Source organism: Phascolarctos cinereus, unplaced genomic scaffold, assembly GCF_003287225.1.
Source record: "Phascolarctos cinereus isolate Bilbo 61053 unplaced genomic scaffold, phaCin_HiC Scaffold_3;HRSCAF=262, whole genome shotgun sequence".
In the NCBI taxonomy this organism is placed as follows: Eukaryota; Metazoa; Chordata; class Mammalia; order Diprotodontia; family Phascolarctidae; genus Phascolarctos; species Phascolarctos cinereus.
In genome coordinates, this window is record NW_027555736.1 from 22453227 (window position 1) to 22479263 (window position 26037).

Sequence of the window (26037 nt, forward strand, 5' to 3'; positions counted from 1 at the left end):
TTCAGGAGGGCAGGGGCCATGCCTCATCTAATTTCCTCTCAAAATCTGTGTTAGAGATAGGCGTACAATAGTACCTAACAATAGGTACGTTTACTCGATTTGATGATGTAATACTTTCTTACCTCATATTTTACTTAACTGGGAACACATAACTCCGAAGTACACTTCAGGGCAGGGACTTTGTTTAGTTTTCGGTTGAGGTCCATGAGGACAGACACCATGTTTATTTTTGCATTCGTGTCTTCAGTATCAAGCAAGTGCCTGGCACACAGTAGGCACTTAATAAATGCTTCTTGACTCTTTCATATGCCTGGTGCCTAGAACAGTGTCTAGCACACACCAGGCGTTTAATATATGCTTGATGCTTGAGTGGTTGATGTGGATGCCTACTACTTGGCATTTTTCTGTCATCGCTGTTCAGTTGTTTCTCAGTTGTGTCTGACTCTTCGTGACCCCATTTGGGGTTTTCTTGGCAAAGATACTGGAGTGGTTTGTCATTTCCTTCTCCAGCTTATTTGACAGAAATGGAAACTGAGGCAAAGAGGGTTAAAGTAACTTGTCCAGGATCACACAACTAGTAAGTGTCTGAGGGCAGATTTGAACTCAGGAAGACGAGTCTTTCCAGGCCCCAGCACCTCACCCACCATGCCACTTGGGTGCTCCGGTACCTGACATAGTATAGGTGTGCAGTCGGGATTTGTTGAATTATGTTTCCCTCCACATACATGCCTCCATCAGTGATCTGCCCACATTCCATGATGCCAGAAGAACTTCCACCCATGTTCTGTGATCCCATAAGGAATCCAAACCACTTTCCATGACCCCATAAACACTCTAACTCATAGGCTAGGACCTCATAAGGAATCTGGCCCACATTCCATCTACATTTTGTGTCACTCTGTCCTACTCACAGACCTCTCAGACTCTCTTTAACCTGATGATATGGTTTTGGGGGGCTGATGTGGCCGAACAATTCATTCTTCTGGGGCAAACTGGATAATAAACCTGCCTTCACCCTAGAAACTGAGACCTCGGTGGGGCCCGGGCTCCATCAGACTGAGCCTGCAGTCCTCCAGAAGTGGCCTTTGAGACCCCAAGGCCACCTCTAGGACAATCTTCCAGGCCCAGAAGCATTCTGGCATATCCTGGGGATACCAGAAGGGACAGCTCTGGGCTGCTGAGGAAAGGGTTCCTGGGCCTATTCCAGGAGTACGTGTGTTCACAATTATTTCAGTTCCTACTCTAGCATCCTTTAGGGGAAAAGCTGAGAGGGAGTCAAATACTTATCTAGGAATTGGATTTTTTAAAATGTGCATTCTACTGAATGAAGGGAACTTAAAAAAAGAAGGATGAATGTTACCTCCTTTCCCTGGTGTGTGTATGTGTATGTGTGTGTGGGGGGGGCTGTGGGTGTACAATGTCACATAAGCTGTGTGTTCCTCTTTTTTTTTTAAATAAGAGAAAGGTCACAGGGAAAATGATTAAAGGCACTAAAATGTTAAGACCATAAAAAGGGAGAAGAGTATACATCACATGTCAAGACTGCTAAGAGTAAGGACTGAAATAGTCAGGCTACTATGGATGTTCCACCCTACCCCACCCTGGGGAGGTGGAAAGCTTACCTGCAAGAGCAACCAAGTGAGGCAGGCAGAATCTGTTTGCCAAGGCAATTAATTCAAGTGTGTCCAGGTCCAAGCAGGACGACAGCTGCTTGGTGTACAGGTAATCCAGCACGGCCTGCATTGACAGCTTGTTGATACTGGGCAAGGCTACCTGGAAAGACAAGGCAGAGGCTGAGGGTGTCCATCTGCTGAGCGGGGCCCGTCTGCTCTCATGCTGCTCGGCTTGGGCCTCGAGCAGCAGCAAGGCCCAGGCATCTGCTGGCGAAACCCTGAAGTCTCACATTATTACGATTTTGTTTTTAAAGATGAGCCATCTCTTGGGCAAACAGACAATGTCTCCAGGGACCCCAGGGACAAGTGCTATGGCCAAAGCAGGATCGGACTGAATCTCTGTCATTTTATAGGAGAGGAAAACAAGTCCCAGAGGGAATAATACAGTGGAAAGTGGGCTCTGGGATTAGAGGATGTACTCAGATCTCAGCTTGGATGCATGACCTTGAATTTCTTCTTCTATAAAACGAGGAGGGTTGGCCTCTGAGGGCCTTCCCAGCTCCATATCTAGGACTCCATGAATGCTAGATTCAGAGTCTGAGGACCTGGGTTCAAATCCTCATTCTTTTATCTACTATCTTTGTGACCTTGGATACATCACCTGACATCTCTCAGACTCAATTTTCTCATCTGCAAAATGGGGGAGAAGAATCAACTAGATGGTATAGAGGATCCCTTCCAGCTCTAAAAATCTATGAGTCTCAGTCAGTCATGAAACATTCATTAAATGCCTACCATGTTCCAGCATAGGGGATACAAAATGATTGGATTTTATCAAACTTAACCACAAAAACATCTCTCTTGAAATTTCAGCTATGAGCTGAACTAAACTTTGGGGGCAGACCAGCACTTCTGACAGCCCAGATTTGGAGCTAGAAGAGGCCTGAGAAGTCACTTGGTCCAGTCACTGAGGGCCAAACAGAGGGAAGGGATGTGCCCAAGATCACATAGGCAGAAAGAGCCCTCCACTGCCCATCCGGTGGCCTTCCCACCAGCGTGCTGCTGCAGCTGTTGTGCACGACAGCAGAATCAGCCGCCTCCCAGGGCAACCCAGCTGGGGAAGCAATCCTTCAAATGTTGTGTCTTTGTATGTTTTTGTTAGGAGTGTATCCTGGGACATTTCTCCAAGAAAAATAAAGCGAATGTGTCCATCACAAAGAAGATGCTAAAATTACCTCGGCTGGCTCTCCCTTCTCCCCCCATCTCACAGACTAAAACAAATCATTCCAGGCAGCACGTGATGACAGACGCCAGCAAGTGGTGCTGCCCTGTGCTCTCTTGGTCCCCACTGGGTGCTGACGTCTGTCCGCCTGGGCCTGTGACCTGTCCTTGCCTCTGTGCTCCACACAAATCTATCATCGTTCTGCCATGGTAAGCACCAGCGTCTTCCTCAGCTACAGCAGGCAGGATGTGTGGCCCGCTATCGCAAGTGAGAGAAACTGAATGCACTGTGGAACCCATTTCCTTCCCGGGATTGATTTTTCAAGGCTCTTGTTCTGGTTCCAAACTTTAGAATTAACTTTAAAAGCCCCAAGATGCTATTTTTAGCATCTTTTAAGGAAAAAGTCGGGAGGGAGTCAAATACTTATCTAGGAATTGGATTTTTAAAATGTGCATTCTACTGAATGAAGGGAGCATTTGAAAAAAAAAAAAAGGATGAATGTTCTCCAGGATCAGGATATGCTTGCCTCCTTCCCCTGGTGTGGTGGGGGGACTGTGGGTGTACAATGTCACATAAGCTGTGTGTTTCTTGTCTTTTTTTTTTTTAATAAGAGAAAGGTCACAGGGAAAATGATTAAAGGCACTAAAATTTTAAGACCACAAAAAGGGAGAAAAGAAGACTATATATCACATGTCAAAACCGTACCATATTTTACATATTCAGGTTTTGTTGTGTTATCATTTTAATTGCAAAGATCAACTCAGACTATTAGGCTCATAATCTGAAATGGTCTCACGTGAGTGAGGAAGCATTCCCCTCCAGAGCATTGTTTACTACAATCTGGGTATGTGTTTTTAATGAACCCCGTGTGCTGAGTGCTTCTGGGGAGAGAATTATGCTTACTGCTACATTAAAAGTAATGAGAAAAATATAAGTGAAATACAGCATCTTCCAACGTATTAAACAATTTTGAAAAAACATTAAAAGCATACCAAGAAGGACATTGTTTTTCCATTTAGTATTAGGTTAACCTGATATCATTTCTAATAATGCTATGGAAAAATAGACTTTTAATTGTTTGTAAAAACTGTAGCTTCACCAGGAAATTCTGAAATAAAAATGATCTGGGATGAAGGACAAGTACACAGGTTGACTCACTACGCTCAATCAGTCAATGAGTCCTTAAGTGACGGCTCTGCCCTGCCCTCCCCTCCTTCTCTGAAAATAGAAGCCTCACCTTTAACACATATACCTGCTCCTTTCCACTGAGTGAAGGCTCTGATTCTGACTACGCAATCTAGTCCTAGCAAATGTTTCCTGGGGTAGTTTAGTTGGCATAGCACTCAATCTGTGAATTATTTAGTATCACCATTTTTACTAAGTTGGCATGACCCAACAATGAACATTAAGTACCTCTCCATGCATGTCTTCCTCTCTTTCAATGAAGTGCCTTTGGCAGCTGTGTCTAAGTGAGTCCTCAATGTGTCTTGTCCTTGATGTTTTGTTCATTTTGCAATTATTCTGAATGGAATTTCTCATATTATCACTTACAGCTGGTTTTTTTTGTTAGTTCTGTGTAAAAACACTCATTTTTTTTGTGGATTTATTTTGTATTTTGCTGCTCAGCCGAATCAATTAATCAATCAATAAACATTTACTAAGGGTCTCCTACATGCCAGGTATACAGGATACAAAAACAGAAGTAAAACAATCTCTTACTCTCAAAGAACATCATTCCACTGGAGGATACAGTTTGTACATAGATACACAAGTATATACAAAATGAAAATGAGATAATAATAATAATAATAACAACAACAACAATAATAATTATTTTGGAGACTAAATCTATGGATTGTCTGAATTAGTTCCTTTACTGATTCTCTGAGATTTTCTAAGGAAACTATTGTCACTAGCAAAGAGTTCTAATTCTTTGGAAGCAAGATGTTACAGGAAGGATGTGACTTGGAAGATTCTCCTCACTCAGCCCCTCCACACTATAGCCCTCACAACTTTAAACTTTGCCCAGGGGATGAAGTCAATGGGACCACCACAGGGGAAGCAGGAAGGAAGAGTGGAAAAGGAGATCCAGAATGTAAGAAAGGAAAATGGAATGTGGACATTCTTAATTACCCAGAGTTTTCCAAATCGTGAGGCAAGAACCCCTAGAGAGCACACGACCCTAGGGGAAGAGGAGAGGCAGAACAAAGCAATGGCCAAAGTTATTAAATATTGTCTGACCCAACTCCCACATAAATGATTTACTTTATGAGAAAACAAAATTCTAATCAAAAGTCAACAAAAGTGACTCTGACAGTGATGACATGGAAGTAAAGTCAAATTTGAGTGTGAGAGTGTGTGTGTGTGTGTGTGTGTGTGTGTGTGTGTGTGTGTGTGTGTGTTTTCTTCGTCACCAGCACAGCCTGGATTATAAGAAGAGTACATGCACATGTGTGTGCGTGGGGAGGAGTGGCACAATCTTTTGATATGGGGGGAAGCATTGCTACATAAAGTTTAGAAACCATTGAACCAGGCAAAGTAAAGGCACTACAGTCACCGAACACACATGATTCAGCCTGTCTTCCTTTCCGGGTGGTAAGGTGACTATATAATGGTGTGCCAGTTGCGGCTGTCTGGAGGTTTTGTCTTTTTGTAGGGTAGTCTCTGCATGGTCAAGAAGGTTCAAGAAAGTCCTGAGCTTGAATCTCACCTCTGATACCTCCTAGTGGGGTGACCAGAAGCAGGCCACTTAACTACTCCATGCTTTAGATTCCCCATCTATAAAATGAGGATAATACCGAGCATAAGACCTTCTTCACAGAATTATTATGGGGCTCAAATAAGAAAATAGATATTTTTGCAAAGGTTAAAGCACATTACAAATGTCAGTTATTATTGTTGTTGTTATTATTATTGTTGTTATTATTATTGTTGTTGTTTTAGGAGAGGAAAACACTATTCAGCAGACACATACAACTGGTCTCTATCTCCTTGGTTAAATGCTTGTTTTGGTCCTATCTGGCACCATCTTAATCTGAGGACTATCTCAGTCTGTTCTGAGAGGGGATAAAAGGATTAGCATTTGTGAAGTCAGCTCTGACGGCATTCCTTCCTAACTACACGCTTGACCTTGACCATCTTGGGCCCCTCCTTAGTCTCCCTGGCAGCCTCTGGAGGCTGGCCACTCTGACTCAACTGGCAGGCCCAGACTTTTCAGTAATGGAAGCCCCAGAACCCTTTCTGTTCTGTGTGCTGCTTTCTTGTTTTGCATAAACTAAACTGTTCACAGATTCAGGGTTCAGAGCTGGACAGAATCTTTGAGGCTACCTAATGTCCTTCCCTTCAGCCCCTCCTCCCCTCAGCTTGGTCAAGGAGCCCTATGCACAGGTGACTGCTTTCTCCTCACTTTGAAAAAGGTGGGGGCTTTTTTGGGGGGTGGGGGAGAGGTTTTTTTTTTCTATTTCAAGTCAAGTTGTCAGGTCAATAAGCATTTGTGATGTGCCAAAGTCTAATCCCTCTTCCACACGCCAGTCTTTTAAACTTGAAATAAAGGAAGCATCCTCCCCATCACCCTACACCCAAGTGTTTTCTTCTCTCAGTTAAACACCCCCAGTTTCTTCGACCAATCCTTGTATGGCATGGTGTTCAATCCTCTCATCCTCCTATAACTTATAAAGAAATTATAATAAAAATTTTTCTTTTATAATAGATATGTACCTCACTGTTGGCGCTTTCCACAAATGATCCTCCAAACATGGCGGCCATCCAATCACAGCTACAGATAAGCAGTGGTTTGTGGGCATTTATCACCCCATCATCCAATTTAAATGTCACATCTGCTTTGGGAATGAAACAAAATCCTAAGTCCACCTTATTGATGGATAGCTTAAACAAGAGGTGTTGGGTCCAACAACCCTTTCCCCAACCTGTGATGGCTTTGCTATCCCTACTGTAGGATCACATATCCAGAGGTTTAGAACTGAGAAAGACCTTCAAGTCCTCTAGAGAAACCTCTCATTTTGTAGATGAGGAAACTGAGACCCAAGAGGGTAAGGTCTTGCCTTAGGTCACAGAGGTAGGAAGTGGCAAAGCCAGGATTTGCAGTCTTCTAATTCCAAATCCAGCCCTTGAACAGCCACTCAAGGTTGCCTGCCACATTTACTGATTCTATTCCAAGTCCCCTCTCACCTGGGCCCATTATATTCTGTTACTTTTCAAAGATAACCAAGCTAGGAGGGCCAAGTGATCAATGGTTAAAAACATAATTGAGCTTTGCCTATGAATACAGATTTCCAACTGAACCAAAATTGTGAACAGAAAACAAGGGGACAAATTCAATATATTTGATTTATTTCCACTGAGTGTTTTATTTTTTTCTTTAAGTCTACTGGCCCATGTTAACTTGCGAGGCTATGGTCCACTCTGGTTGTCAAAAGTAAAATTTATCCAGTAAACACTTCCTGATCTACATCACAAGGAGAGGTAGTGAAGGAAGTCATAAAATAAGGAACTGTGACCCCTACCCTAAGAGGGCAGGTGCTAAAATCTGTGTGTAAAAAATCAGTATGAAAATGACAATGAAATAAAAAAATAAAAAATACCATATCCTCCAGGGACCAACAAATCACTGAGCAGCATCAGAAAGGTTAGGCAATACCTCTAGGCGCCATGGTACTAATGGTGGTTCTAAGGCATAAGCAGGGGAGGAAAAAAAAGTGAGAAAGTTGGGTCAGGAAGAGAAGGGAAAGGACAGCTAAAATGGAATGAAGGAGCGAGGAACTTAAGAGCAGGAGCGGTAGAGTGACACCAACAGCTTTGTTGAGTGCCATGTCAATGGTACTAGCACCACTGGGTTTTCTATTCCTGGTGAATATAAGTAGTGAGAGGACAAAGGGATAGATGAAGTAGAGAGAGAAAGCTTCATGGAAGGCTTTTTGGGGGTGAACTTCGAAGAATAGCCATGATTAACATATATACCTCCCATAAAGGAACCCATTTTATCATTTCCTTCTTGTCTAAGCCACTGTTTCATGAAAATATAAAAGGAGCCCATGAGACAACTACCTGGATTATCTTTGGATCCACTCACCTGAAAATGTCCCCTTGCTAAGGCATTCCTTTATCCGGTTGGCTTTCCTGACATGGAACGCCTTAGTGATCTCCTGATTCATGAAGGCCTCTTTGTTCATTATATTTTCCACCATCATTCGCAAATCAAATACCTCTAGGATCTCTGCAATCTGAGCCAGTCTCATCAGGTCCTTTTCCTTTTCATCTAATTGCCCCGTATAAAGAAACTGAAGCAGAGTCCTAAAAGGACCCAACTGAAGGGAAGAGTCCATTCGGACCACAGTCATGGAACCTACTCTATTTGAAATAGGGTTGACAAGCATTTCTTTGTGCATGTCAATGAACCCTTTGCTCCATGTGGACAAGTCTCTAGTGGTTGGAGGGTGGTCCCCAGCTCCCAGTTCTGGCTCTTTCAGCGCACCCTCACTTTGAGATGTCCGGCCTTCAGAAGCTAATGGGATTGAGGCAGCCTCCACACTTTCTTCATCAGTATCAAGACTCAAAGTCCTTGTTGGAAAGTCCCAACTGGGCTTTTCTTTTTGACAAGTGTCTTCAACAAAATTGGGAGACTCTTCACATTCCATTAAAAAAAGATCATAAAATTTGGAAGAGGAGGTAGCAAGGTAAATCTTGTGTGCAAAAATATGCTTCTCATCCTGAAGGACAAACATAACGTCGGCACACAGCGGATTGTCCAATAAATAGGCAGCTTCATTCATACCCGTGGTGGGACACTCTGGGATTTTGATAACTGGTGGAGGTGCTTTTGGAGGTAGAAATGGTGCCTGAAGTAAAGGTTTCTGGACCTTCTTCAAGTGGGATTTCCAGAACTGCAGGTGTCTTCGGGAAATCAGTGCCGCTCGGATTGCATTGTCAAACACGTCCTTGATACCGAACTGGTCAAACACACTTGTTTCATAATATGGAATTCCAAGCTCCTTGGCAACTTCTCGGCCTCTCTCTGGTGGCAAAATGTCTCCTCGCTTTATAGGCCTGAAACAGAAAATTGAAATGGTGTAAGTAACCTCATTTAAAAAAAAAAAAAGTAACCAGGCCAACCCAACTGTGCAGTGATGGAACCGTTTTTTTTTTTCATATAGCCCTGAAAAGGTCATTTTAAAGTCATTACATAACCTGACTTTTGATCAAATTAGCAAATCAAGTCAACAGGAATTTACAACCAGGCCCTGATTAGTATAAACATTGGAGCCTATGAAATGATCTTATTAGTTGAATTCTTACTACATATTCCCATTGAGCTGGAAGCAATTATTAGCTTTTACATGTAATTTTAACTTTGAATAGTGAATTCGAATAATGTGACCCCTTCATGGGATTCATTATTCATACTATTCTGGACCTGGTTGTATTAAGAGTTTTACTATGTGTTCTTTTCTCTGGGGGCATAAATGCAAACAAAAAGAGAGTTAGGGAATGTATCTCGGCACTAACTGTAACACTGTTTTACCAAATATCCTGTTTTCAAGTGATCAGCTGGGGCATACCTACACCACCCAGTAACCCTGCTGGCTTAACTTTTAACGTTACATCAAGGAATGAGTGAAAAAGTATTCACTATGTCAGGTCTATGTGCCAAGCAATATACTAAGCTCCGGGGATACAAACAGAAAGAAGCCAGATAGTCTTTGCTTTCAAGAAGTTCACACTTTAATTGGGAGAGACAATACATAAAAGGAAATTCACGTACAGGGTAGATGGACAGGCCTTGGCATCCTGAGAGGGAAGGCCCTGGATGCTTAGACTCTATCATTAAGTCAGATGCTGGGGCTTCTGCAGTGCAGAGCAAGCACACGCTAAGGCCTGGCAATTCTCCATCTCATGATTGGAATGGCACTGTCGACTGCCACCTCATTGAAGTTACATAAATGGTCAAGCAGACTGCATGGGTTTTGGGTGGCCCCTGTTTGGGAGGGGCCAAAGAGGGGACCTAAGTATTTATACTTTGATTCCCCAATTAGAGCATAATTTGCTTGCAGTAAGGACAGTACATTATTTGTTAAATCTAGTGTATTTTTAATAAATGGTGATTTATGTCTATGATACTTGCACATAACTAAAACTGTACTATGCACGTGTGCACATGTGTGCACACAAACACACACACATACTACACAAATGTATGAGGTGTCTAAAAAAGTCTTAATGCACTTGGAGACTGTGAAAGTTGTATAACCCTTCATGATACATTAGTGAGTCCTTTCATGTGGGGATTAGACCAGATGGCTGCTAAAATACCTTCCTTCTCTTAAATTTGGGGACTCTGTAGCTGCTGTGCTTTATAGCTTATAGACAACTTTTTCATACCCTATCTCATCTGATCTTTATAAAAATTCTATGGGACAAGTAGGATAAGTATGATTATTTCTATTTTCTGGACAAGGAGATTGAGACTCAGAAAGGTGATGGGAGCTACCCAAGGTCACATAGCAAATGGCAGAGCCATGACTTGAATCCGGGTCCTTTAATGCCATGCCCAATTGCTTTTTCTCCCACAATGCCGCATCACTTCCCATACACAAATTATTTAATTTCCCAGAGCCAAAGTCTTTTCATGTAATTAAAAAAAATTATTGACATAGTTTGTCTTTACATCACCTAAATTTCTCACCCTCCTTTTCCCAGAAAGCCGTCTCAAATAACAAAGAATATTTTTTTTAAAGACAGGGAAGAGAAAATAATGGTCAAAACTGATCAATACATCAAAAATGGAAAAGACATAGAACAATTCACCCCTCCCCCTTCATCTGTCTCCCCCCCCCCCATGTCCCATCTCTGCAAAGGGGTGGGTTGGGACCGCCTCCTCATATCTCTTCTTGGGGCCATAGTTATACTTTGCAATTTGGCAACATTTACTTTTGATTGTTTTGTGATAGTTGGTCTTTCCATTTAAATTGTCGTCATCTGTATATCACAATTTGGGGATGAACAAAAGATGACACAATCATAGAATCGGATGGGGACCTTCGTGGCCATCTCTCATTGTCAGGAAGTAACATCCACATCAACACACTCAACAAATATAGCCAACTTCTCCTTAAAGGTCTCATATTAGAAAGGACTTGTCCATTTGCAAGGTGGCCCATTGCACTTTGGGAGAGCTCTCACTAGGAGGAAGTCTCAACTGCTTCTTAGCACTTTCAAACACTGTTCTATTCCTGCTCCTTGAGACCTAACAGAACAAAGCTAAGCCCTTCTCCACCTGACATCTTTCCAACTACCTAAAGACCCCAATCCGAGTCTTCTCTTCTTCAGGGTAACATCCCTAGTTCCTTCAATGGATGTTTATGATGTGGGGGCTGTTCACTAGCCTCAGTGCCCTCTTGTGAACTTGTGAATTCTCCCTAGCTTGCCTATGTCCTTTCTAAACACTGAACTCCAGATGTGGTCTGACTGAGGTTGGTCATTCTTGGACAGATTCTTCTTTTATTCTGTCTCCCACTCTACCCTGGGCCATTTCTAGTCATCCTGATCTATATTTTGCCATTGGACCCAGACGGCTCCAGAGAAGAGAGTGAGGCTGGTGACTTTGCACAGCCCTGCCTCGCTGAAATCCAATTCATTTGCATGTCATGACATCGCCCTCCTGATATAATGGTTTTCTTTGAGAGCAGTGGACAAACGACAATCAGTGGTGAGAACCAAATGAGATCATCCATGTCAATGGAATTTCAAGGCCGTAAAACATAAGAATGTAAAGCATCTGATTTATTATTGAAAACATTATTTGTTACCATTGTATTTCTGAGAGCCATCAAAGACATGAGCAGATTACCAAGACTCTTAGCAGTCTTTCTGTGTATTCCCCCATTAGACTTGAGCTCCTTGAGAGGCCCTGTCTTTGATTTTCCTTCAATCACCAGTACTTAGCCCGGTGCCTGGTGCACTGCAGGCACTTAACAAGGGCTTGTTGACTGTTGACTACGAAGACACATTTCATGATTGTTGATCAACTCATAAGAGAAGCCTTAAATGTGGATCAGCCTGTTCCCTTCCAGCTCTACATTGCATGATCTGGTGACATTTTGCCTTTCTCATCAGAAGCATGTACCATTGGTAAATGTAATATTTTATATACATTGTGGCACATTTTACAAATGTCAGATGAAAATTATTCATAGCTATAAGATCATAATTCAATTTATCATTGAGGCATTTTGGTGTTTTTTATACAGTCAAGTGTAGAAGAAAAGATGTGTGAAACCATAGAGTCAAGGAATAGTGTGTGTGTGCACGTATGTGAATGTGGTGTGTTGTCTGTGTATGTTCCCTTGAGTCAATTTCACCCAAAAAGTTTCTAAAAAAGAAAAAAAACCTTAATAAATAAATTTCCACTCATGTCTGATAAAGCTAGAGCCTTCAGTTGATGGCTAGGATTACTAGACATTTACCTACAGTGGCAAAAACAAAACAACAAAAATTTACAAAGATCCTGAAGGGCAAAGAAAAGATATGATTCATCATTAATACTGTCCTTTGAAAAAAATGACAGTCCTTGCCTTGGAAAAATGTGAAGCTATTTTTCTAGAAATTATGATACAGATTTCTTTTGGAAAATTTCTTTTACTTTATTCTGAACTTCATAAATACCAAATAAAATGAAAACCTATGTGTTCATTGTAGAACAGACTAAGAGGATTGTCTATGACATTGTTAATCTCAATTATGTATGGCTTGCTTTTCTTTTAGAATATAGAATAAATTCAGTGTGTAACTTTCAAAGGTATCCTGGTCATCTGTATTCCCTTTTGGCCTGCAGGCTCTTCTGGCTGTTAAAAAATAGTTAAATGACCCTCTTTTCATTCTTTTTTCTTCCTTCTCTTTCCCCTTTCACAATTTTAAATATTAATAAAAAAACAAAGGCCTATTTCCAAGACATTTGGGATGTTATCATATTTATAGCCAAAGGGCAAAAAAGCTCATAATAAATTTTCATTTTGTTGTATTTTCTTAAATAGCTCCTAAAATACTTTTTAGTCAGCATTCCCCTTCCTCCCCTCCATGGTTATAGAAAGAAGTTTAAGGGCAAGGCCAGGTTAGCCTACAGCTAACTACTGCCAGTAACCATGTCCAGGAAAGTCAGGCACTTCTAACAAGGCATCTCAAAGCGTCTTTGATATACAGATTTCCGGGATCTCTGTGTGGATTGCTTGGTCAGTTACATCGTTGTGCTAAGAAGGTCCTCCAGGGGAGCCCATTCTGTTTTTATAAGAGAAAAACAAAATAAATCGTACGTTCCATTGCCTGAGCTCACCTGGCAAGCCACCTTGTAAAGAGGCCACTAGGTGGCGCAATGGATAGAGCACCAGGTCTAGAGTCAGGAAGACCTGAATTCAGGTCGCACCTTAGACACTTACTAGCTTGTGTCTCTGAGCAAGTCACTTAACCTGTTTGCTTCAGCTTCCCCGTCTGTAAAATGGGGGCAATAATGGTATCTACCTCTTAGGGCTGAGGATTGAATGAGATGATATTTGTTAAGTACTTATCGTAGCGCCTGGCACACAGCAGGTACTATATAAGAATGCTAGCTATAATAACAGTAGGGATGCTGATGCTGATGCTGATGATGACAATGATATGCGGGCCACTGTCCCAAGAGAAATAGCAGGAGTTTGGGTGAGCCGCTGAACACTCTCTTTACCGCTGCTAGAAGCCCAACTTAAAGCCTGTATCCGGCTAATGAGGAGAGGTCGGTACCACCGCCTTCTTCAAAGAAGGGCGGGAAGCCTTGGCTGCCGGGCACGCCAGCCCTCACCTGGCTAGTGGGCGTCGGGCTCGATTGACGGCTTCGAGGTCGGCATAGCGGAGGTCCAGCTGGCAGCCGACGAGAATGACCGGGGTGCGGGGGCAGAACTGCTTGATCTCTTGGCACCACATGGTTCTCACATGATTCAGGGAGTTGGGGTTAGCGATGGAGAAGCAGAGCACCACAACGTCAGACCTGCAAGGAAACCACACAAGAGATGCCCGTGACACCGGCTTCCGAGCAGCGCTTCGATCGCCCCGCCGCCCCGCCGCAGTTTCACGTGCTCTTCCCAGACACCTCACGCCACGTGAATGAGAGGCTTTCCTTTTTTTAAAGGACAGAGAACGCGGAGGGGGGAAGAGCCTTCTTGGAGTCATGCAGACGCACAGTCATGCTGAGCCCTCCACGTTCCACTGCCAGAAAAGCCCAAGGCCTCACCTCCATACTGCCCCGGAGGGCCTACAGGCATCAACAGGCTTAGAGTGAGGTGCTCCACAACAAAGAGGGATTTGGACTTGGCCATAATATCCGAACACACTCAACTGTTTCTGCTCACAAGAAATAATTTCATCATACCTTCTGCCCCACAATACAGAACCTTCCACAGCAATAACACCCAAACCCCCATCAATGTCCGCCAGCTGAAACAGAAATATGAAATGGAATCTACCAATCGGGTAAAGCAAGCAGTCTTAAAGGTTACTGAAAGTATCTGCTCTCTCTGGCATCAGGAAGCAAACAGAAAGATTTACAACATTCCCCCCAGGTACACACAGAAGGAGGGTATACATCTTTTATAAATGAAAAAAATTAAACACAAGTTGTAGAAGAGCCGACTCCTAACTGTATGCAGGACAAAGGAAATACTAGTTGACATACAAGTAGCCAGGAGACACGTTGACGTGTAAGACAGAAGGCAGCACGGTGTTTTGTGACCAGACAGACTCGCATTCAAATCCTGTCTGTCACCAGCTGTGTAACCATGGGCAGGTGAGTTAAGCTCTCTGTTTCCTCGTCTGTACAATAAAACTACCTCACCAGGGTGCTGTGGGCTCAAATAATATGTTGTATGGGACGCACTTGGCAGACTGTAAAACACTATAGAAATGCCACCTCTGTTCATTTATTGAGTGTATAATGCAAGCTACCTTTATTAATAAAAGAGCCTTGCTCTTGCTAAAAAAGTATCGGGCATGAAAAAAATTTAAGAACTGGCCAACGATCCTAATATGGAACTTCCTTCCCTCCTTTCTTCCTTCCTCCCTCTCTCCCTCCTTCCTTCCTTCCTTGCTCTCATCCTCCCTCCCTCTCTTCTTTCTTTCCTTCCTTCCCTCCCCTCCCTTCCTACCTACCTTCCTTCCTTCCTCCCTCCCTCTCTCTTTTTCCAACTGATATCTTTATACAATAAATCACCATCTCGGTAGAGCAGAGACCATTGTTATAAAACAGCCTCTTAATATATACCATCAGAACTACTCCTAGGTATTCTAACTGTGACTACATTCACAAGCTACCCATGAAAAAGGTTACTGATGAATGGGGGCCTTTCAAAGTCACAGAGGCAGAAGAGATAACAGGAAGGCTTTGGCTCTTTTTCAAAATTAGCCCTGAGGGGCACAAATAGCAAGGGGTTAAGCTCACCATAAACAGCTCATCTCTGCTTTATCTGCTTCTGATTTTCTGACCGATCAGTCTATTCCCAAGAGACGGTGTGCTGGAACGGACAGTGTGCTGAACTTAGAAGTCAGGAAGATCCGAGTTCGAATCCCATCTGAGATACTGTGTCCCTTGGCAAGCCATTTAAACTTCTCTCAATCTGTTTTCCCATTTGAAATGGGGAGTAACAGCAGCAGCCCCTACCTCACAATGTTTTATGAGGATTAGATGAGACAGAGTATGTAAAGCACCCTGCCAACCTTAAATTGATGTGTCAAACCCATCATTATGATTATTTATGTAGCAGATAGAACCACACATAGGAATCCAAGTCCTGTCTCTCCAAGTCAGTGAAGACAAACACATCTGGACACTCCTTCCCTCCACACCCCACCACCTTTCCTCTCCAAATCACTTGGTATTTACTCATAAGTGTAATATGTCCTATCTCCCAGTAGAATGTAAGCTCTTCGAAGGTAGGCACTGTTCAGATTTTTGTCTTTGCATCCTCAGCTTCTAGGATGGTACCTGGCACAGGGGAGGTGCTTAATAAATGTTGGATTACTGAATCGATGTAGCAGGACATAAAATTCCTCAAAGTATTCACACGGGAAGAAGTAACTACAGGGGTCCTTGCATTAAATGTAATATCTGATGTCCACCTCTAACTTAATAGCAAAGAAAAATGGCATCGATTCATAGCAAGCATACAGGAAAAAAATCTCTTTTATATTAAAATAGTTCTGATTTTAATGAAACTATTAGCCTGCATGGGTTGGGATGTCCTTGAAAGTGAGGCTGAAATGTGGGTGGTCTGTGATAGTATCCTGAGAGTAGACAGAAGCTCAAGGTCACTAGAAATCAGCAAAGGACAGGAGTGAGGCCAAAAAGCCCAGGGGAAGGAATGTTCTTTGGGTCCTTGCAGTTATCAAATAGTACCTTATGATTCAGACATTTGGTTGTCAATTTTTCTACCCAACAGCATCAGCATTTCCTGGAACCCAGCCCAAAGCTCGCTCCACTGATCCCTCGTTAGTCCCTGAGTTTCTCTATGGCCCCAGGCTCTATTTATACCGGCCAGCCAGGTCTCTGACCATCAAATACAAGAACAGACTGGGGAAGGTCTGGGGCTTTATGACAAAGTCTCTGCTTCGGCATCGAAGGGAAACGATCAGGCTCTGCTGTGTGGCTCTCTCTCATCGGCCTTCCCAGGAGCCTGGTGAAGGCACGTCAATGGCACCCACAGAGGAAAACGTTTTCAGTGGCGTAATTCGCCTCCCTGACGTGGAGCTGAGACAGTGCTGTGATGCTGCTACATGTGAGGACTAGAAATCAGTGATGGACCAGTTGCCAAGGCAACCCTTGGAACACTTGTGTCCCTGAACGTACACTCAGTCCTCTCCAGGTGACCGACAGAGACAAACCCTTGGGGACAGAGAGAATGCAATCTACCTAGAACCCCCACACAATGTCTGCACACCAGGCCAAGTCTTTGGGGAATGACTTGTTTTTTAAAATTTCTGTTTCACAAAAATGTAAGTGTCAGAAATGTTTTGGGAAAGGTAACTCCATGTCAACACTGGACAATTTTTCTCTGTAGGAAATGGTGGCCAAAGGCTCGTCCTGAATAACATAGCTTCCTCAAAACTAAAATAGCTTATTGATTCAAAGATCTATTGGTGTCTTCTGAAAGGTTTGCCCTTTCCTCCCTTCACATTATGGTACTCAGTGGATGGGCCTACTTATCAAACCCCAGAATGATCACCAAGCCCACTGACTTAAGCCTTTTCTCTCCCCATACCCCCCCATTTCTAATTTCAGAGCACTGTGAGGGCCTTTTTTTCTTAAATAAAGGTAACGTACTCATCATTCTACATCCTATTTTCTGGTATATAAGTAAGGATACAAGGATACTGATGCAGGAACAGGCCAACAGAGAGCTGGTGCTCTGGCAAAATCACCTCTGTCTTCGCATCTTTCTATAAATCTCCGCCCTCATTCTGTTGGCATAAACGGCGATCTATACAAGCAAGGAGCTATTTTGGGAGCACCAGTCTGGATTCCAAGCCAGTTTTTCTATCTCTAGTCCAAGAAAGCACAGGACCTGGAGCTAAGAATATCTTGCGGCAGAACTCCAAGCAACGAGTGATATTCAATAACTTTTAATCAAAACACACATTCTGTACAGAGATTGCTCAGTGTCTGACACCAGGCTGTCTTCAGAAATACTGGTCCTGGGAATGAGAAAAGGGCATTTGCTCTCATTCTCTTGTCTTCCTGCGGTACAGTTAGGTGCATATGCAGCTGGGCTCAAAGGTGGATTCCTACCTCCCCCTTGTCTTGACCACCTGGGTCATCCAGACAAAGCTGCTCTAGCTTTCTGGGCCTTGGTTTCTTCATCTGTCAAATGGGAATTACATAGACTCAATCTCACAGTGTTATTGTGAAGATCAAGTGTGAGATAATGTGTGGAAAGCATAAGTGATGTCAAAATGGCAACTATTATTTGAATAATAGTACTTGAATAATTAGTATCTTCCTAGCTTGTATGCATTTTTAATTTGGAGTTTATCTAAAAACCAGTGGCAGACATGGCAGGAGGTAGGGTGAATGGGGGGAAATAAGAAAAACTGTACAAATATTAGGCAGAGGAGCTCATCTAGAAATAAACAATGCAAGGACCCCAGGGACAGCCTTAGTTGGGAAGAAGGGACTTCCATAAGGTCTTCAAAGGTTTCCCATCTCTCACATCTGCGTTTCACTGAAGAGCAAAAGAAGGCAGGAAGGGAGAAGCAAAATTCTGCCCGAGGTAGTAAAATGCACTTTGTTGTTATGATTGTTCAGTCATGTCCGACTCTTCATGACCCCATTTAGGGTTTTCTTGGCAAAGATACTGGATTGGTTTGCCATTTCCTTTTCCAACTCAATTTACAGATGAGGAAACTGAGGCAAACAGGGTGAAGTGACTGGCCCAGGGTCACATAGCTAGTAAGTGTCTGAGACTGGTTTTGAACTCAGGTCTTCCTGACTCCAGGTCTGATGCTCCACCTTGCTTCCAAAATGCACTTTAGTCTATCCAATCCAACAATCACTGATTAAATGTCTACTGTGTGTCAGGTACTATGGGCATAAAAAACAAAACCCCAGAGGAGCTTATATTCTATTGGGAGGATGTAAATGAGCACAGACAATCCTCTCTAAGACATGCTCACACCTTGGGACTCAGAGTAGTTGCAGTGCCAAAGCCAACTCCAAATTTTTGGTGTCTGTAGGCCTGGAATGAGGCCTCCTGGTCCTACCACTCTGAACAAGGCATCGTGTCCCTCAACTCTGGGCATTTTCACTGGGTGTGCTCCAAGCCCCAAATTCTATCCCTCTTTCCCTTGGCCTCTTCTTTTCCCAGAAAGCTTTCCCAGGCCCCCTGAACCCAAGGAGCTTCCCATTGTTAACTATCTCTGGTTTATCCCGGCTAGATCTAATCTGTCCATAGGTGTCTTCCCCCATTGGACTGGGAGCTCCTTGAGAGCAGGGACTGTGTTTATTTTCAGCCTTTATAATCCTAGCACTTAACACTGTGCCAGGCACATAGTGGGTGCTTAATAAATGCTTTATACCTGACAAAAACACACCTTATGACATCTCCACTAAATGCTCACCCTGTTGCTCTGGGTAACACATGATTTGTATGTTCCATGGGGGAGTGGGAGATGTTTCCATAAAAGGTTTAAGAGGGGCACTTTCCCATCCAAGAAATCTCTGAGAATAGTTCAGATTAGTTAAGTCTGAAGCAATTCCAATCTCAGTGAAAGAATAAAGTGGGAGGGATAAAAAGGAAAGAGGGAAGTTTCTCTTATTGCTGAGTCAGTGGGGATGGGAACCAGGCAGAATTTTTAAAAGACAGACATTATTCAAAAAACTTGTTTCATTTGTGTCTACTTTCCTTTAGGGGTGAAACCTAAAACACCCCCTAGACCCCAAGCATTCCTTTATCTTTAACTAGTCTGTACAATGAACAACAGGGGCAGAGTTCAGATGGGAAAGAGCAGCAAAGGAACAGGGACGACATGAGGCCTGACCAGGTCTGCAGGGAGATCTAGGCCCTAATGCTGTTGGAGGTTGGGGGGAAAAAGTGCAAAAGTTTCCTGTTACCCACGTTTCTTGTCCTGGCGTGGAGCAGCAAACGCCACAAACCCACAAAAAATTGTCTTTAGAATGTCTCCAGCCAAATTTAGCAGACTGGGGAGAGAGAGTTCATAGAAGGATCCAAACACAGCAATGTTTCTTCTGTCTAAAACATCAAATCTGGCCTTTGAAGAAGTGTTTAGAAAAATGAATGAGCAAATCACCTGTCACGAGCCAAATTAGGTGCTAGGGATAAATTTTTCTCCATTCTTTCTTTGCCTCAAGACTGCTCTTCATCCTGCCCAGCCCATGCCTCTTTCTCTTTACTGCAGCAGAGAAGTAGTCTCAGTTTCCTCATCTGTAAAATGAGGGTGCTGGGCTAGATGACCCCTCCGGGTCCTTCCAGTTATAAATCATATAATTTTGTCCTGCACTTAGGCCAGATTGCTCTCTGAGTGACCTTTAGCAGGCTGCTTAGTGAGACTCAGTGAGTCTTAATCCCCTCATCTGTAAAATGGGGGTGCTGGGTTAGATGACCCTGATGACCCCTTCCAGTTCTAATTCTGACTTATGAGCCACATGGGTGAACAGTCATCTGGCTGGAGATCTCCACCAGAAGGGGTGAGAGTTGCAAGAGGAAGGACAGGGAATGGGACAACGCAACCGGCCGGTCATCAAGGACTGATTTAACCCAAGAGGGCAAACCTTATAGCCTTTTTCAGCCCAGCCTCAGAGGGCTTTCATTAGAGGCCAGGTCATCCTGTCTCGGCTCTCTAAACAGTGGTTACTCAACACACTGCTTAATTGTGGGGCCAGATGGCCATACCAAGGGCTGACTGGGTTTGCTGATAGACCAACACACGGCTACCAAGAGTAAGACAGCAGCTGTGCTGTCTCCCTTCTCAGAAGTGTGGCCTTTGCTAAGGAACTCATCCCTCATCCCTTCTGCACATCCCTCTTCACATTCCTTCTCACCTCAGTGAACTATAATACTATGGCTTCCCCATCTAAGAATAATGGACTGAGAGTTCTCCTCATTGGTGCCATTCCAAGACAGACTGAATTCCAATCATTGACGCTGCTCTTCGACTCTGGCACCCAGTCCTCCTCTGCCCAACACTGGCCATGGCACGCTGTGTATGACGACGTTCAGAATTCTTCCTAGCAGGATCACCCCTTCCATGCACCCTATCTAACAGTGCGAGACCAAACAAAACAAATCCACATAGCACAGAACAGCACGAAGCAAGGCACAGGAGGGGGACGTGTAACATGGGGGCTTGGTTTGGGGTTGTTGTTGGTATTTGAGTAGGGAGCAGCCACTGTGGGATGACATGGGAAGGGTTTGGTCAGTGAGGGCAAGCATAACGAGTGACCTGCGGATGGATCAGTTCACACTCATGATGGATGGAAAGCCCTGCTGGGGACAGCCCAGCAGGGGGCACCGCAGGATGTCTGAGTAAGGCAGGTAAGACCATGCAGCGGCTTGGATGTGGGCAGCAGAAGTCATGTCCATACATTACCAAAAGGCAGGGAGGCTTCTTAAGTACAGATGTTAAGTGAGGGAAACTGTCAAAATACCCTGAAATATATCCAGATTGGGGAGCCATTAGCATGCAGAACTTTCTCTTTTCCCAAGGTCTCTATCTGAATGTTTAGTGGGAAGCAACATTTAAAAATGCAGATTAAATTATCATCCTTCCCCTGCAAACATGGGATAGGGGTACTCTTAAAGAATGAAAGCAGAGCCATTCATCAATTTCACATCAAAGGTACCTAACACCAGGCTGGAACACATCACTCATGGTTTCATCATTCTGAGATGAGACCTACAGGTTTCAGGCTGTCACAGAGGTTCATGACACAAAGAAGGTTAAGGACCCCTGCTCTTAAGGTTTTTTCCAATTAAAAAAAAACCCAACAACTTTTCAGTGGCTGTGCTAGTGTAATAGCCCAACATCATGGGAGTATGAGTCTGACCAGAGAGGGCTGATGGAAAATCCCAAAGAAAATCAGCCATGACTCATTTTATGGGTCAAAGCTCAAGTGGGCTGCTTCAGGTACTTTCCTGCGACTCTCCCTGGTCTGCAGCCCTTTGAACACAAACATGGGCAACCTATTTAGAAGGACCTCAGCCCCCATTCAGTCCAACCCAAAGCTGCAAAAGAACCTTCATGCCCACCTGCCTGATGTGTGGGCATCCAGTCTTGCTTGAAGACTTCCTGAAGGCAACCCCTGCCTCCAAAGCCTGCCCTTTCTGCTCCTGGGTGGCTCTAATTGTCAGGAAGTTCTTCCTGATGTCCCAGCTAACTTGACCTCTGTAAGTTTTGTTCACTCATCCTGGTTGCCCCCTCCTTCTGGGAAGAGGTGTGTTCCCTATACGGTACTGTCTAGCCATAACATGAGAGCATAACTTCAATGGAAACAGAAATCAGGAAAATAAATGAAGAATCATCTTAAGATAGAAAGGCCAATTTATGAAAATAAATTTTCATTCCTGCCTCACTTCCTTCCCCCCCTAGATCCCTGCTGGTTTCCCCAAAGCAGTATATGCAATGATGTTTCATTTACAGTTGGTAACAGTATCTTCTTGGGGAGGGGAGGCATGGCTGTATTAGCGACTCAGCCAGAATAAAGACTGAGGGGCTTCACCCATGACTGTATGTAGAAGTCTATCAGCTAACTTCCAAGAGAATGGGCCAGACTACACTTCATCAGAGAGTCTGGCCAGGCCCTCACAACCAGCCCTTACCTTTGGAAGACAGCTAAGTGATTTGCTCGATATTATTCAATACAGACAGGCACAAAAGAAACTTAACCAGTACCATAAGCTACAGAGACAGACACAAGAATGATGGAACTCTTAACTGAAGCAAGACAGCCTGGACCCATAAACCTGGAATCTTTTTAGCTGAGGACTAAAATAAACCAGCTGGGGTAACTACATCTTTTAGGCTCTTCCCCCACCCCTCAAGGGTGGAAAGGTGATTTCAATGGCATGACAAATCCTTCCACCAATGTAGACCAGTGACTCAACTCTATGGCTAGTCCTAAAAGAGTTGTCCTTTGGCACTGAGATGGTTAAGTGACATCCACTTTCATACCTCGAATGTGTCAGAGGCAAGCCCCTTGAACCCAGATCATCCTTTCTCTGTGGCTGGCCCTAGACCTACCATGTCATGTGGTTTCTCAAGAATGCCACTAAGCCTGAAAATGAAATCCACAGGAATCGTATGGTATGTCTCCAAGTTCTATCTATTAAAGTGACACATGAGAAGGGATGGTTGGTCAACATTTCTGCAGGCTGATAATGTTTTGGAAACTGTCTTCAAGGGTGGATTAGCCCTTTTGATTAGACGCTTCCATGACACCAGAACGACACTGGGTTAATTATTTTTCTGGGACTGAATGGCCCCTAAATGCCAAGGCAGCAAACAGAAGAATGTCACAGATTCTTGGAAAGCGTAACTGTAAGCCACAACAGGATTAAGACTCCGGAGGGACAAACTAGAGTTAAGCACAGAGCGCTGAGATCAACCTCATTTTGAATTCTGTCTCCCATGCCTACTAGCTGTATGTCCATTGGCAAATCACTTAATATCTGGGAGTCTCAGTTCATTTACCTGTAAATGAGAACAGTACCTACTTTATTGGGATATTGTGCAGTTCAAGAGAGAAAAAGAATGTCAAGCATTCTGCCACCCTAAAAACACCATATGCATGTCAGCTGAGAAGCAGAGGACCAGAGCAGGTCAAGAAGGGCTGGATTTAAATCCTGCCTCTTTCCAAGAATGCATACTGCCTTAGCATCTTGGGACCATTCGTTCCTAGAAAAATAATCAACCCAGTGCTATTCTGGTATTCAAGCGCTGGCTATGGGCAGATTAGTCACATGAGCTAAGGTAACTAACTCTCTAGGATTCCTAGTCCCATTAGACTGGACATGCTACATCACTGGGATTTTCTGTACCAAGTATAAAACGAAATCACCGATTTGGTGCTCCAACCAGACATACACATGAGTTTTGTTGTTAAATCCTAAAACCACCAAATTTTTTTTATGCAGTTGAGGTTAAGTGACTTGCCCAGGGTCACACAGTTCATCAACTTTAATATTAAAAGAGTATATAATAGAAGTAATTAAGATACACTGGCCCTTCTATCTCAAGGGAAGCTCCTTGATTACCTTTACTAGTGAATTCTGGGTAAAGTCTCACTCCTGGCTCCCCACCTCTCCACCTTCTTCTCCCAGCCCCTTAGTTTCTTCATGATGCCAAATGGTCAGTCTTAAGGATACTGGAATATTTATAAATGGCTCTCTTTTGCCTCTGGGTTTAAAAGCAGCCCAGTAGGGCAGCGGGCAGAGCACTGAATAAGACCTGTATAAAATCCAGCCTCAGACATTTACTAGCTGTGTGGCCCTGGGCAAGCAAACCATTTAACCCCTATCTGCCTCAGTTTCCTTACCTGTAAAAGGGGGATAAGAATAGCTCCTGCCTCCCCAGTATTTCTTTGAGGATAAATAGAGATGTCTGTCTGGAAATCATTATACAAACAGTCATTGTTATTGTTATAATTACAAACTGCTCACTTGTTAAGAGCATTTCCAGTCCTCCACAATCAGCCCCACAGTGACTTTTCTGGTCTTGTTCATACTATTCTCCTTCAGGTGGTCTCAATTTCAGTTAAACTGGCTGCTAGTTGGTCCCAGATCACACAAGGCCATCTCCTCCCTCTGGGTCTTTGTACTCCAGGTCTCCTACTTCTGGAATATCCTACGCCTTCCTTTCTACCTTAGTGCTTCCTCCAGAGGCCGCCTGAGGGCCCGTCCGCCTCCTCCAGGGTCCTTCATCTTCCTCAGTTGCTAGTGTTCTCTCCCTCCTGCAATGACTTTTTTTAATATAACTACAACCTATGAAGATAATTTTATTCTCCCCTAATAATAGTATTTTATTTTTTCCAATTATATGTAAAGATAGTTTTCAACATTCACTTTTGTAAGATTTTGAGTTCCATATTTTTTCTCCCTCCCCTCCCCACTCCCCAAGACGTCATGCAATCTGATATAGGTTATACATGTACAATTATGTTAAACACATTTCCATGTTAGTCATGTTGCAAAAGAAGAATCAGAACAAAAGGGAAAAAAAACTAAGAGAAAGAGAAAAAACAAAAAAAGTGAAAACAGAATGCTTTGATCTGCATTCGGACTCCATAGTTCTTTTTCTGGATGTACATAGCATTTTCCATCATGAATCTTTTGGAGATGTTTTAGATCATTGTACTGCTAAGAAGAGCTAAGTCTTTCAAAGTTGATCATTGCACAATGTTGCTGTTACTATATACAATGTTCTCCTGGTTCTGCTCATTTCACTCAGCATCGGTTCATATAAGTCTTTCCAGATCTACTTGAAAATCTTTTCTAGAGATGCTCCTGTCTGCATCTAATAATACATATTTTAATTTTTTTTAGCTTACTGATTTCCTTCAACAAGATTTTAAACATCTCAAAATATACCTTGAGATGCAGTTTGAGGACCACCCAAAAGAAGAATTCATGAAACTCTATAAAGAACTACAAATGATTCTTCCAGAAGTGGTAGCTCTTCACAGAAAGGCACAATTCTGACCATCCCTCTTCTGATTACATGACTTGGTCTTGTTAGTTATTTGTTTATTTAGTGCTATTATGAATGAATTGAATAAAGGTAAGAGATTGATGTGCATATATGAGGTCCCCATTTTGCGCTTTGGGGTACACTTCCATGACTGGGCTAGAGCCAGAGAGAACAATGTTGATAACTATCCTTCTTTGAGGAACTTTCCAAGACCTTGGCTTCACAAGAGCATCCTATCACCTTCCCCTAGTGCTGGCAGGGTGGGTCCCTATAGGATGACAATTGCTTCAACCCTTAAGGGCTGACAGTTTTTATTTTTGGTAATGTTACTCCTGAGCCCTCATCAAGTACAATTCCCATTGATGATCACTTAGCTAGCCAGACTTCATTCCTAGTGTGTGACTCTGGGCAAGTCACCTCATCTGTCTGCCTCTATTTCTTCATCTGTAAAATGAGCTGGAGAAGGAAATGGCAAACCACTCCAGGATCTGTGCAACACTTGCTGCTGCTAGCTTTCTCCACTGAGCTGTCCAGCAAGGGCTTGTTCTTTCTCAAAAGGAGGGTTATGCCTGTTTTGTTAGATTAGCCAGCCTATATCTAATTGTACTTTTTCAGCTCTTGTCAGTCAAGCCCACTACTGCATCCAGTTAGCATAAGAAAAAAAAAATTTCAAGCACCTTCACACCCTCTCTTCTGAATAGGAAGGAAGAAACCCGGGGTTTCTTTACATTTAGGTTGGGGCAGGAAATTTTTCTCAACTCCCATCATCCATCCCTAGCTGCTGAGGTCTACAGGATTAGGGGTGCTGGGACCCCAAAATAGCAACACATGGGTCCTGCCCGAATGAATTCAACCCAAGCCTTCTTTCAGCCAGACAAGGTTTATTAAAGATTTGCCGTATTGGCCAGACTCTTAAGGAATCTGAACATTTGTGATGCTTGTATTGACAAGCAGGCTAGTGTGAATCTCAGC

The 26037-nt window shown here is 43.3% G+C and overlaps 1 protein-coding gene across 5 annotated transcripts in view; it reads right to left on the reverse strand.

The window, feature by feature from the left end:
* The window catches only part of RHOBTB1 (Rho related BTB domain containing 1), a 197479-nt gene that overhangs the window by 14050 nt on the left and 157392 nt on the right, over positions 1-26037 (reverse strand). For all 5 annotated transcript variants that reach the window (XM_078150728.1, XM_020998186.2, XM_020998182.2 and 2 more), the window contains 4 exons: positions 13679-13864; positions 7925-8898; positions 6553-6671; positions 1623-1773 (listed from right to left, as the gene is read on the reverse strand). In XM_078150728.1, the coding sequence (XP_078006854.1) occupies positions 1623-1773; positions 6553-6671; positions 7925-8898; positions 13679-13864 (1430 nt within the window). The remainder of the gene's footprint in view (positions 1-1622; positions 1774-6552; positions 6672-7924; positions 8899-13678; positions 13865-26037) is intronic.